Consider the following 14,063-nt stretch of genomic DNA (forward strand, 5'->3'; position numbering starts at 1 on the left):
GTGCTGTAGGGGTGAAATTAAAGGTGATTGTCATACAAAGGAATTAATGAGGCAGAATCCTAAAACGGTCTAAGCGTTTTTGGTCTCTTTATTCAATAAACCTCACCCAAACTCCTCAAATACTTTCAAACGTGAATGTAAAAGTACTTCCAATACTAAAGCCCTGCAAAGGAAAGATGGCTCTTTCTAAGAGCAGGAGCTGGAAAAGCATTGGAAAACAAAGTGTGCTATATGAGCTACCCCGAGCTACCCACATTTCTTTTATAGTTGCTATTGCATAGAGTGCTAGATGTGACCAAAACTAAGTGAGACTTACCTCCCATTAGGGTGTGATCTTCCTGCGGGTGTGAGCACACAAACGAGGTGCCAGAGCTCCCACTGGGGATTACGGTCACGCAGAGTGTTGGTCCTTGGAGCCCTGAAGGACCGACGGTGGCACTTGGAGCTTCCCTCCCACACCAGTTTCCAGGTGACACTGAGAGCAAGCGGTATGAGAACGGGCAAGTGACCAAACCACTTAGAACTGCTAAATAGTATTTTTATTTGTGGTCTAAATGTCCTTTAATGCTAGACTTGCAGCAAGCTTTCTTATTGCTTGTGTGTACTCTTACTAGCGTGTCCTATCATCAGCTACCTCTAATGCACGATCAATTATTCATGAAGTTAATAAAATATTAGGAAAATTCAAAATTGCTTGCACTTTTGCTCAGTTGTATGTACACTGGCATGCACTCCAAGTTACGTTTTTAAGAGTTCTGCATACAAAACCCACAATATGTTTTTGATTGCTTGTTTTATTAAGTGAAATGAACAGGGTAATTAAAGAAATTCCAGGAAGTTTCTGCTTTCTGTCTCCTAGGGACAAGCCTCAAGTGTCAAAGGAGATAATACTGTTGGCTGTAAAACACCCAAGTGTGTTTATATTGCCTCTAAAATGCAGCTTGTAGCTTCTATTTAACTTTCATAATATTTCCTTTTTACACCATGTTTAAAAATACATATTAAGGCATTAGTTGAAATAGAGCTTGTATGTATTTGAAAAAATCTGGTAATTACAATTTAAAAAGCATAAGGCAAGCCATTTGCCAAACAGTCTTGGGAATAAACTGTTATGAATATAATTTTATCCATAAACACTGGAAACCAAGAACAAGCAAGCCATCAAAAAATCTTCGAGATATTTCTAGTCTTGATTTTCAGAACATCTTTAACCCCAAGCAGATGAGCTCCTACTCGACGCCATAAACTATGCCACAGAATCAGCGGTGGTCTCAGTGCAGTAAATCAAGGCTTCTAGATCCACTGCATGGCTTTGAAGAATTGCTAAAGATATTAAACTTTCTCATAAGCAACCCAGACCTGCAGTTCTAAAGAGCTGCTGCGTAAAACATCCGCAAGGGAGAATTATTATGTACCAGATCTTCAACTTGCAGCTTCTATTCCCAATAAATAATGAAAAATTCTGTTTACTCTTTAACTACTTTAAGACCACATTCTTTAAAATACTTCTCTCTTAGTGCAATTATTTGATTTTCTAATACCAGAGCCCTCTAAATTATTTCTACATTCTTAGATAATCCAATATTACCGAAGCCATTCAAAAATAAAAACAGAATGTTTTTAATCAGGGAGTTAGTTATCTGGCAGTTCTCACGCATCTTGCTTCTCAGAGCTGCATCATCTAGGCTACTTAGTTTTCTTTGAAAAAATGTTCAAGCTTAAAAGCACATGAAATTTGTAAGGGTATTTTAAAGCTCAGTAACTTGCTTTGTATGAGTAAGGGTGGATAGGCACCGGTAAGGCAAAATTCAGCTCCTGATCTAATGCAGTTTTTGCAAAAATTTAGGAAGTGGGCTATATCAGTAAGAATTGAACTTTAGGAATGTTCTGAGAATTTCCCACTCTATTGACATATGCAATCTAGTTGTCAAGTGGAAACGTGCAACTGCCCTTGTAGAATGAACTTTGATGGGCTGAAGATGCTCCCAAGTTCAAATCTCAGAGTGTTTAGATAACAAAAGCCTTAGGTAACTGCTTTGCAGCTCAGCCATGTTTCCCGTGCCTTCTGCCAGGAAGACTTCCGAAGGAGAACATAAAACCTTTCAAACTGAGCGAGCAAACACACGCACTGCTGGTACCATTCAGCTTTACTGCACTTATCACAGCCAGCTCTGCAAGCACTCAGGTAACAGCAGCAGAGCACAAAGAGAAGCACGGAGTAACACTGGAAATAGCTTTCAAGACCAGCATTAGCTCTTCAGGATCACAGGGAGATGACATTAACCAAAGCAACTTCAAAGAGCTGAAACAGATTAAAGTTTTTCTCTTAATGATTTTAAAGTGTTATTGAAGGGATCAATAGCTTTTCCTGTTAAACAAACAAGCTGTTTAAATCAAGTATTCCTGGAGAGGAGACAAACCACCCTTGGAAGTAATAGTGGGATTTAATTAGGATTTTAGATTTTCACTATTCATTAATTGATCTGCCAGTCTCAAAATAGTTCTAGTGAAGGTGAGTTTACAGCAATGATTCCTTATGAAAGGACAGAATTACCTGATCCCTTCTAAGCCCTTTTATCTGTGCCAAAAGGCACGATTTATTATGTGCTTTCCATAGAGAGAAACTTTACTGTAGCTGTAACATCAGCTGTAACTGATGCCACCATTTTGCTGGGGAGAGGAGGGCAGAGAAAGGGGAGAAAGAAGCGTTATTTCCCCTTCCTTTAACAATAAAACACTTGCATCCCTTGACTGTGAATGTTTTGCTTATTGTCAACTAAGACATGTGAAAAGCTCCTCGCAAAGCAGAACTAAATTAACAGATATCCAGGTCCTAAATTGGCAGTGCCAGAGACAATTACTAAGACTTGGTGTGTTATTGATTCTCTTTATAGGACTATAAAATGTATCAGTTACTTGGACAGCTCTATACACAGTGAGGAAAGCAAGCTTGTTGTAAGGTGCAAGAACAGCTGGCTATTGCTGTGACGGTCTGTGCGTCACCAGAATTGCTAAAGAACCTGGGGGTTTCTGTTCCAAGGTGTCAAAGCAATGCGCTATGCTACAAGCAAGCCTTGTAACTAGCATCCGTCCCTATAAACTGATCAACCTCGCTCTTTCAAAGGAGGTGGAGTTGTGCTAGAAGCCTGGTCCTTTTATCCAAGGTACGACATGTGGGGACCAACGCAACCAAGTAACGCCCACCCCAGCACTGCAGGTGGCAGCTGAATCAAGTTCAGCTCTGCAGCTGAAGCTTACTGGACCTTTGCACTGCGATTGCAAAGCTCGTGTGGGTGGAAGGGAAGGTGTGGTATGGGGCTAGGACAGACCCCTCAGAGCGGAGTACTTTGACTCTCATCAGCCATTACTGCCAGGAGCCAAGAAAATGCCATGTGCCTGCTTTTTCTAACACAGCTTGCTTTCTACCTGAAAAATCACCAGAGAAGGAGGAAACAGAGGTGAGAAATGAGTCCATACAAGCAGAGAATAGGGAAGGAAAGGTAGGACTCCCCCCACCCCCCACCCCTTAAGCTGAAATCCTGGTTGCCTGAAACCCCGTTGCCTATAAATGACCTTCCATCTCCCACACGGAGATCCTGAGCCCTCAGCTCTCTCCAGCTCTGTCATCACCAGGCACTGCTCCTCTGACCTGAACTCCCCTCTGGCATGCCAGGAAATTGGACCCCATACCTGGGTGATGGTCGTGTTGATTGGCAGGGAGAACTAAAACACACAGCAGGCACTAGCTCTTCTGTTGGCAGGCCTAAAGAAGCTCATCTCCCACCTTACCCTGTGCCTTCAGCACTGTTGGGGCTGTTTTTTGTTCTGAACCCACTTTGCCGTTCACGTGGCTCATGAGGTGAAGTCCGAGGTTTTCCCTGAATTCGGCAGCCATTTGGCGTACTGCTGGGCTGGGATGCTGACAGCAAGAGGTCACCGTGTGTCTGCAGGTTCCTTGCAAAGGCAGCCCTGCCCCCAAAGTCACCTAGTTTTGCTCCTTTGTCAGGGAATTCCTAAAGTGCAGCTGAGTTAACTCCATGCAGGACGGAGCTCCTCACACTGCAGGTGGACAGGATGAGATGCAGCTGGATCCTCTTTACAGCTGTGCATGTGGCAGTTTTAATTGAAGCCAAGTCAGAGATCGGCTTGCACAGCTGGTCTGGTGATCTGCAAATCGCTGCACCAACCTCAGGCCTGCGGCTACATCCAGAACACACTGCTAACAGAAAGTTTGGGCAAAGCACGGTTGGTGAGGCAGATGCTGTGATCATCTTGTGTTGAGACAGGGTAGCATGAACCAGTAGATAGAGCTATTCAAACTGTGGAAAAAAGCAGATGCATTAACAAAAGCAGAACATGCCCCAGTCACAATGAAGCACAAAACCACAGGCAGATGAGAGCGCAGCTCTGCCTTCAGTCAGCTCTGCTTCTAACACGGGAGTACCCCACCAGGGGGCTCAAATCACAAGCAGGGTGTGACTGCTGGGCCCAACTCCCAGCTCACATTCACAAATGCATTTAAAAATAATCTCAGGATTTTTTTTTTTTTTTTTTTTTTTTTTTTTTTTTTTTTGTGCTGTGGAAGCAAAGCACAGCAGCTAGTTCATGGCAGCAACTTCTTCCAGGAGTGTATTTGAGAGGCCAAATTCAATTTTGATGTGTTTTAAAGCTTACATGTATATTCTCTACGGAGAATATAAGCAAATCGTGCTATGAAGGGGCTTGTGCAACTAAGAGGGAACAGTTTCCCCTTACCTCCGTTGGGAATGAAGAACCAGAGGGAAAAGCCCCCTACCAGGAGAGGGACAGGCGAGCACGGAGTTGGCGAAGGCAGCTTTCAGCTTCCCTTCATACAGCATCAGCCAAATTAATGTTTTTGTCTGCTACTACTAGCTAACGGCGAGACGCAGCCGCCTGCCAGCTCGTCTGAAAGTTTGTCCAGCCCCTGGCAGGGGAAAGCCCGGCTGCCTGCACCAGGAGCAGAGGAAAGAAGGGAGTTTTCAGCAGCGCTGCACAACGGGGGATGCAGGAGCAGACTCATGGGAGCTGCGCCTTTCCCCAGCCTCTCCATCTTCCTCTCTCAAGCGCTTTTACAGCTCAATGTGCTGTAAAATGCAGGATATCAGCACGAATACCTACACGTTTTATGATAATGTAAAGAATGTACTTGCTCAAAACATTTAGCAGTTACCACTAGATGGCATTTCGTTCCTGAGAAACTGGAAACCCCCAGATTTTGAATTACTCTTTACAGACAGCAGGAAATAGTATAAAATGGAATTACCTCACTCCGTTAATAATTTATTATCCATTGTCTTGTATAAGCAAGACATCACTAACACAGGATAATTTTACTTGCCAACTTATAAATCCCCCTTGTTTAACTATAGATTGCAACTCCTCTCTCCAGCCCCCTGCTCAGTAGGCAGGGAGCTGAGCTGCAGTCAGCACTTACCAAAGTCGTCTTCACATTTTTAAATGAAAGACAAATGTGAGGCAGTTCACAGACTTGGAGCGTGCCATGGACAACTGCCAGAAATGCTTTGCTCCAGTAACTGTGCACTGTATTTCCTGTGCTATTTTTGGATAAACCCTCAGTACAGGCTGCAGTAGAAAAAAATAATTCCCAATCAGGACTAGAGCTGTTAGAAGCCCCAGTTATGGATATTATACTTTGTGCTGGGACATTTTAATTTCAACATGTACAGGCAAGCTGTGATGTACATGATGACATTTCCATTCTTTGTCACACCATACTCCAAGGTGCAATCGAGTTCTACTGTGCACACCCTGGAGTTGTACAGAGGTGTCTTGTTTAGCATCCACAAGCTGCTTGGTGCTGGATGAGAGCAAAACAAACAGGATTTCCCTTACTGCGCAGCAAAATGGAAGGCTGAGAGGTGAACCATTAACTTCTAAGGAGTAAGAGACTAGAGCACAGTTAATTTTTACTCATGGAAAGTCAAAACAGCTCCAATAAACATACTTATTTAATTTTGCATTTATACAAATCTATGTATGTGAATTTTTTTTTCTCATTAGATGATCTTAAGTACCACTGCTCTGAGTACATAGGAACCTGTTCAACAGTTCATCAGAGCAAAATTCACAATCTGAATAGCAACGTAACACCCAGCACTTCTATGAGAAAATGTGTGAAAACCATCCATGTAAGAACAAAACGAAATACCATTATTTCCATTTTCTAAGGAGTACTGCAGGGTCAAAAATGGGATTGCACATTGACAGGGTGATCTGCATTAGCATGTTTGCATACAAGAGGCACAACCTGTGCTACTTGCAGCTAAATGCTGAAGAGACTGGAGACTTGTATGTCTAGAGAAGCTGTTTTGAGATGGCTCTTGCACAATTACAGAGATGACAAGACTAGAAAATATATTTGCATCCTATTTAAGCTTCTTTGTTTATGGTTTACTGCCCTGTGCCAGCTTTTACACTTCTGTGAAATACTTGTGCGGTGATCAGTGCACAGTACTTAGCTTGAACTACAAGATTTTTCTTGGTACATGTTGTGAGATAGCCAACTGAAATTGTAGTTGTTTTTTTTTTTTTTTTTTTTTTTTTTTTTTTTTTTTTTTTTTTTATTATTATTTTTTATTTTTTAAGAAGTTATTTTCAAGTTAGTGTTTTCCCAAGCACCTGGATTCTGATCGTTGTGAAACCAAACAAGAGGATTCAGTATGAAGGCCAGCACACTGACAGAGCTCTAGAAAGGTCAGAGAAACTTTGGAAAAGATTCTCAGGAAGTCTTTGCCCCTACCTCTGCAGTGTAGCACGAGCACTGCTGGAGGAGAGCCATTTGATGACGCAGAACCCACAAAGGAAAGAAATGCAGCACAGGACAGGAACAGGAGGGCTGCCGCTGGAAGCCCAGAACTAGCTAGGCTGCAATAAGTTACCAGGCAAAATTAGGAGAAAAAAAAAATAAAAAATCATTTTCTGGATACAAAGCATTTTGAGCATAAAGCAATCCCCAAGCCAAACTCTCTATCTACTACATAAGCATGGTGAAGACCAAAGCCCAGGTTCTCCACACTGTAAAGACCTGCCTAGGCACGTTTTACATCCTTCTTACGCCCATTGTCCCTCCCCAGGGCTGCGCATCAGCCCCATAGAATTGTCTCCTGGTCAGCATGGTTCCTAGTCCTTTTTCTGTAGTTAACATCATCTTCCATTGGCATTCTGGAAGAAAAGCCAGCCCCAAAAATCCCCAGACAAAACCTGAAAGATATTCCACACATACTCTGTATAAAAAAAGTGAGGTTCCTGTGTGATGTAAAATTGCATACCAAAACGCTTCCGGAACACTTAAGTCTCAGGTGTTTTTTGATATATGCTCAATGTATCTCAAGTCTACGTCTCACACCAAGGTGTCTTGCTGTTAACAGCTCTTCAGCTCCACTGGCAACAGCCACAGTAATCGCTGCTTGCTACAGACAAGGAAGGGTCTGAATGGCTGTGGCTAAATCAGGCAAGTTCTCCATACATTTCAGGGCGGAGCCTTATGGCAGCATTCAGAGAACCAATGAACACTAACAGCATAGATTTTTGAGCAGCTGAAGATCTAAATTGAGAAAATATTCAGGAAAAAGCTTCCCTGTTAGTCTAAGCTACTGCAAGGTACTAGGTTTGACAATGCCTTCAGAGGAACAACTTCAGCCTTGGAAAGATGCAGTATTGGGTTACAAGAAAAAAAGAAAAAAGACATATGATCAGTAGGTCACAATACACAGAAATAGTCGTTTACACTCACATTGTCTTTGACTAAATTATTGTTTACCAGCAAGACAGAGGCATAGATGGTGATTAGCAGCCAGCTAAATCAGATTCTGTTCTCTTATTTGGGAAAGCCTGATTACAGAAGGTGCTTTAGTTTAAGTTAAATATTGTAAGATAATGATATACTTATTTGTTTATTTTAAAATGTAGCTTAATACTATCATTCTCAGGAAACATGAGCTGGACTGAAATAAACCAGTAGACATCAAAACAAAAGTTTACGTTCTCTAAAGCTGCGTGTTTGTGCCAGTTTAACCATGTCAAAGTAGTGACGCTTTCTTAGGCAGACAAGATCCTTGGTATCTTGAGCTCTTGGTGCCTGGCATATTTTAACAGCCATTTCTGTTCTGTGGGTGTGTGCACCCTTATCTGATAGGTGCACACATCAGGAAAAAAAAAAAGTAACAAATATACTTCCATAATCACAAGACTTTTATGATTAAGTATTAATTCCTAGATTAAATTCTGCTATATGTAGTTCACTGTAAAACTTAAGAACCTTCCCTCTCCTCTTCCCCAAAAATGAATAGGAAAAAAAAGGGCTTGGAGAAACATGCATCAGTATAAAAATGATTAACAGTAGATGGACAGAGACTTTGAGTAAGGTTTAAACTGTATCAAGTTTGCCTGTCTTGTTATTCTACTGACAGCCCTGCAATCAGACTGTAACTAACCCCCTGCCTAGGAAATGGGAAGCTCTGAAGGCAGTTGCACTTTGCACAATTATGAAGCCATCAGCATACACCCTGTGCTCCTCAGTAGCGCTCCTGACTTCTGCAGAGCATCTCTAATGATGACTTGGGCAACACCAAACATTCCACATTGCTGGAAATTCAGGAAGTCCTTCCAGATCTAAATACAGGTTTTGTAATATACTTAATTCTAGGAAGATGTCAAGATTTCATAATCTTTTTAGCTGTGATACACAGCATGCGGAAACTGCTTTCCTCACTACTAACTTCTGGAAATAAAGGTTGCCATAGAAAGCAAACATAACCAGGAAGAAAGCAACATGCAAAACCATGACATTCCACACTAAATATATATATATATATATATACATACATACATATATATATATACACTAAATATATATAAATATATATATGTATGTGTGTGTATATATATATACACACACACACACTTTCCTGAGCTCACCAAACAGAACAATATTTTGGAGAGGAAGCAAACGAAGAACAAGAAAGGTCATGATCTTAAATTTTGGGAGAAAAAAAGTCACATTAAAAGTTGGAGTTGAAAGGACAAGAACCTTTTTTTTTTTTTTTTAATTTAATTTAAAAACCAATAAAATCCATGATTAATGTAAATCCAATTTTTTTCATGACAGTATCATCTAGATCTATCCCTACACAGTGTTATATAAGACAGGTTAAATAAATCATACCTGTACCACTGTTGGCACAGTGGTTAAAAATAAATGTAAAGAAAATACTACTCCAAGGTATCTTACACTTACTGCTCTGCAATGTAAATGAGTGTAGTTCAAATTATTTCTCCACTGAGGGAGGCAACAGGCAGCACATAAATGCAAACAACCTTCATTAGACACATTGTCATGAGTATATTAATCATGTCAAGAAGCATTGCTGGAGTTTCCTTCAGCATAATTTAACATACCTTACTTTATTAGGATGCACTTAATTTCACTATGTTTTCCCCTCATTATCATTTATGATGACCAATTAAAATGTTTGTGTCTGTCTCTAAGCAAATTACTTCTGTAATTCCAGTAGCTGAAATCACCACTCATCCAACACTTGTCATCTAGTTCCATCAGTGTAATATCTTCATATCTTTATTTGCCCGGCCTATATTAGCATTTTAAAGAGAAAAAGCTTACTTGGATCAGATATTTACATATAAAATGAGTTTTTTGTTTGTTTGTTTGTTTTGTTTTTTACACAGTGGAGATGGTAGGTTGTTTTCTTCCCCTGCTGCCCTGTTATATAGCCTTCAAGCTTTTTTCCTCAAAATGGAATATAGTTAGGAAAAGAAAATAATGAAGGAAGAGGGGCTTGGACACTATTCTTGTATTGGCCTTAAAGTTGTGTGAAGTTTAAATTTAATTTCCTTTGGTCAACACATGCAATAATTTGCAAGTACACAACTTTACCTTTTTTTTTTTTAAACCCCAAATCCTCCACACCAGAGCCCAGTCTAGAGCTTTTCAAATGATAACAGGATGAGGCGCCCCATAGATCATGCTTCCTACATTCACAAATAAGACCAAACTACTTTTAATATTCTAACAAACACAAGGGCACGATTTCTTCTCAACCTTTCAACAAAAATACAAGCAGTTCATCTGACTGCATCTGTAATTTCCTAGTTTCATCTACATTCATACAAGGTTAAGATACTTTGAAAGTTAGCTGGAAAAGTTGATTACACACAACACTTTTGCTGTGGCACTCATTGCAATCAGAAATGGCTGAGCAAAGCCTGTGATCACCAAGCTGTTTGTGAACTCCTTCTGTAGATTACCTTAGGCTCCCGGACCTGAAGATACACGGCTAACTCCTCAGAAGCTGCTGGATCTCAACTGCAGAGCAATGGAATTTGGCTCAATTTCTAAAGAATCATACGTGTTTTTACGCACATCATGTTATTTTTTACATTATAGTAATGACTTCCAGAAAAATGCTGGTAATTGCAATGATGAACAAAGAAGTCTGAAGACAGTGCTGCCTTTTAGAACAATTATAATTTCATTAAAATAGGAACATAACTTAAAGATAGATTTTATTCTCTTTGATGATTTACTCATGCAAACTGCACATAGAAGAAAACAGTACAGTTTGTGAAACATGTCCAATGTAAAGACCCAAAATGCTAAGTACAGAAGTAGTGTGACATACGTCTCGAAACGGAATCCATGGTAGTACGACTAATAACTTTTCTCTATTTGCTGAACACAGATTTTAATGGTTCTTTTTCCAGCCCCACTGTTAAAGTCATTAACTGTTTACACGTCTCCTATACACTTATGTACTTATTATACAAGCGCGACAGCTTTGTTATAAAAAAAAAAATCCACTTATATAAATATGGTTTAAAAAGCCTTTGTGTTTAGGAGAGCAAATTATAGCATAATCAATGAGGCCTTATCTAGTCCACCAGAACTACAATGAAAAGTGACTGTATAGCTTTCTTGCAGAATTCACATTTTGTGCCTTTGCAATTAATTTCCTTCTCACAAGATGTCCATTGTGTTTTACCATCCCCGAAACACTCAAGTGTTATAGTTTTTTTTCTTGAAATTGGGAACATAAGACTTTTAAACACACAAGGTTATCAACTCAACTTTGTTTTAAAATACAAAATATTTAGAATCCTTATTATTTGCATGCTTAAAGCCCTGCAATGATACATATATGACCTAGATATTTCTTTGTCCAGTTTTCATTATAGTATGGTTGTATATATATATTGTAGAAATTATGATTTTTCCTGTGGATCAATTACACTTTTTTGATTTGAAATTGAATCAAATAGAAATCTGATGGCACTGACACTTAAAAACACATAGTATAGTGTGGAGAAGGAAGAGCAAATGAACTACACAACCCATTATAAATGCATTAAATCTTTGTTATATACATAATGGAATCCTGCTTTACTGCCAGTTGCTACTATGCATCTGTTTTTGCTATTATACAAAGTTTTCCGACCCGAAAGCACACATCTAATTTTTTTAAACAACTTAATCTATTGTAAAATATTGTACTGTATTTTGAACATGAGTACAGAATCAAAATAGATAATGGCACATTTAAAAAACTCAATATCCTACAGATGATTGGATAATGAGAAAAAGTGTACCTACAATCATTTCATCAGAAACAAACTACATCATGGAATGTTAGTTATCCAAGTTCGCACAGTAAATAACATTTTAAAACTGCAATCACCTATCAGCCAGCATCACATTGAAGGCATCTTTAAACATTCAAGCAAAAGACTGCTGGCATTAACTACTGAACCATTCTCACGCACACACCACACACACCACATTATAATTACATTGTTTCCAAGATACGGTAGATACTGATTTTTTTTTCCACAAGAAAGGTATCAAAATTTTTGCTACTAAAAGATGACAGTGCTTACACAAGAATTAAGTACAAGTTAGCTTGCAAATACAAGACAATGACAAAAAAAAGTCTTGAGTTGTCTGAAGAAGGATTTTAGGCTTTTCTGGCATCCAAAACCATGAGTAAACTCAGTCTGCAACTCAAAAATCCACAAAATATCAACCTACCTTGGAATACTAAGTATTCCATATTTGATAACCCTGTATTTTACAATATGCTTGCTTACTGGTTTCAGCCTAGCAACAAAGGGTAGTTACAGATATCTAGCTAACTGGAGAAATAAAGCTCTCCTCCTCCCATAATGAAAGTGTTGGAGGAGAAAAAATAACCTGACATCAATTTAAAAAAAAAAAAAGAAAAAATCTATTTAGTAATGATCCTCACCTAAGATAGGTATGTGCATAAGAGTACTGTATCTCATATACTGTACTGGCCCTATTAAACAAATTAAAAACCCCAACGGTTAAAAAGTCAACCAAAATGCTATACATAAAACAACCCAAACATTTTTCTCCCAATGTTCTTCCTCTCATAATGTGCAAAACAACAAAAAGGCAAAAAGAATAAAAGCAAATTTACTGTTACTGTCTTTCTCTTGCCTAGTGCTTTATGACCTTGCTTGCATTGCAAAGTCAATAGGGACTATGCAGAACTTTGGTATAAAATGTCACATAATATTACTATCACAGTCTGGGGGATGACCTTTAGTATTTCACCCCAATGTTTGTTGAAATAATACCAAATTAAAAATGAAATAAACCACGTTGTACTGTACACACACTTTACACATTAAGCACAAAAAATAACTAGTAAACCTAATACTTAAAAAAAAAAAAAAAAGTCTTTGCAAAGAGACTAGTAACTGGTGTTCTGTCTCACCTTCACCTGCCAATCGTTAAAGCCAAATTTGGGTTTGATTTTTAAAAATGACTAATTTTAAGCTACAATTTCTCCTAGAAGGAGACTGGTCTTTTGTTGATTTCCCTTTAAAGTCACAAACGTGTATCTAAGAAACTGCTGCAATGCAAGTTTTTAATCAACTTCCTGACGGCTGCGACTGGGAGGGAGGCGCCATGACGATCTGGGAAAGCACTGGCTCTGTGCTCTGGTCCGCCATCTGGGTGAGAACGGAGGTGGCCACCGCTTCAGCCTTGGAAGTGGAGCTTACGCCATTGGAGGTGCTGACAGAACTGTGCTGAATAGCTTCCGTGTGTGGACTGCTTGGCACCGATATGTCTTCTGAACTGTCATCTTTATCTGCAGCTTAAGAAGAAAGAGTTGTTTATTTTTGCCCCCTCACAATGCACACTACTTCCAACATAACAGCAAACACCTCCCAAATAATTCAAGTAATTCATACTCACAGTATGACGTAGTGCAGCAAATTGCAAAACAATCTTTTCCCCCCACCCCCCGAAAACACTACTACAAAAGCAAAAGTATGGATTACATTTTGGGGTATTCAGGAAACAAGAACATTTTCACATCGTCAACATCACAACTAATGTTGTCTGATGTCCCGCCTAGTACATCAATCAATCAGCTCATGGGTGCAACGCCTAATTCTCATGGTGAATACTCATGACAATAAGCAATATTTATAGATAAGAGGCTAATTCTATGTTCAATAATACTTGAGATTGTGAATACCACCTCTGGAAAGAAGTCATTTATAGCATTGTTATTAGGTGGACACTACTTCTGCAAGTTTTCAACCCACATTCTTGTACCACAGTAAAAGTTCAGTAACTTGTTTAATATACAAATGTCTTTCAGTAAGATTTAAAATTATTTTTAAAATTAAAGTTATAATATCTTTATGAAGGTTTTCGCCACAAAACTGAAATGAATTAGCCCTTCAGTTCCATCACGTTTCCTCATGACAAGAGGGTAAACAGATAAAAAAAAAAAAATTCTTACTCTATGGAATTATAATTTACAAAGTTAGCATAATTGTCTCTCACACAAATGTCCTAGCCATGCTAGCACATCTTATCCTTTTTTGCCCAACCTGAGAATTGCAAAAGCTAGCCAAGGCATTATGCAAACATTGATGAGCAGAACTCTGAATTAAAGACTAAAAAGCAGAAAGAAGCACACCGCTTTTCACTCAAAATTAAATCTGAACACCTGATTTAAGTTTTCTGT

At 39.1% G+C, this 14,063-nt stretch overlaps 1 protein-coding gene and 1 long non-coding RNA gene across 9 annotated transcripts in view; both read right to left on the reverse strand.

Moving 5' to 3' along the window:
- Positions 1–341: 341 nt before the first annotated feature.
- Positions 342–8,769, reverse strand: LOC140002940 (uncharacterized). Of its 2 annotated transcripts, none has more exons than XR_011810652.1 (3): positions 5,456–8,769; positions 3,691–4,319; positions 342–475 (listed from the first exon to the last, which is right to left on the reverse strand). It is a non-coding gene; the product is annotated as an uncharacterized lncRNA (long non-coding RNA). The 2 variants fall into 2 exon arrangements; XR_011810651.1 differs by lacking the exon at positions 5,456–8,769 and adding an exon at positions 4,756–5,093.
- A 1,737-nt stretch (positions 8,770–10,506) lies between these two features.
- The window catches only part of ATF2 (activating transcription factor 2), a 55,393-nt gene continuing 51,836 nt past the window's right edge, over positions 10,507–14,063 (reverse strand). For 6 of the 7 annotated variants that reach the window (XM_038182425.2, XM_038182429.2, XM_038182423.2 and 3 more), the window contains one exon: positions 10,507–13,178. In XM_038182425.2, the coding sequence (XP_038038353.1) occupies positions 12,952–13,178 (227 nt within the window). In that variant the 3' untranslated portion in view covers positions 10,507–12,951. The remainder of the gene's footprint in view (positions 13,179–14,063) is intronic. The other variant, XM_038182428.2, reaches the window with a different exon arrangement.

Source organism: Anas platyrhynchos, chromosome 7, assembly GCF_047663525.1.
Source record: "Anas platyrhynchos isolate ZD024472 breed Pekin duck chromosome 7, IASCAAS_PekinDuck_T2T, whole genome shotgun sequence".
NCBI classification, from domain to species: Eukaryota; Metazoa; Chordata; class Aves; order Anseriformes; family Anatidae; genus Anas; species Anas platyrhynchos.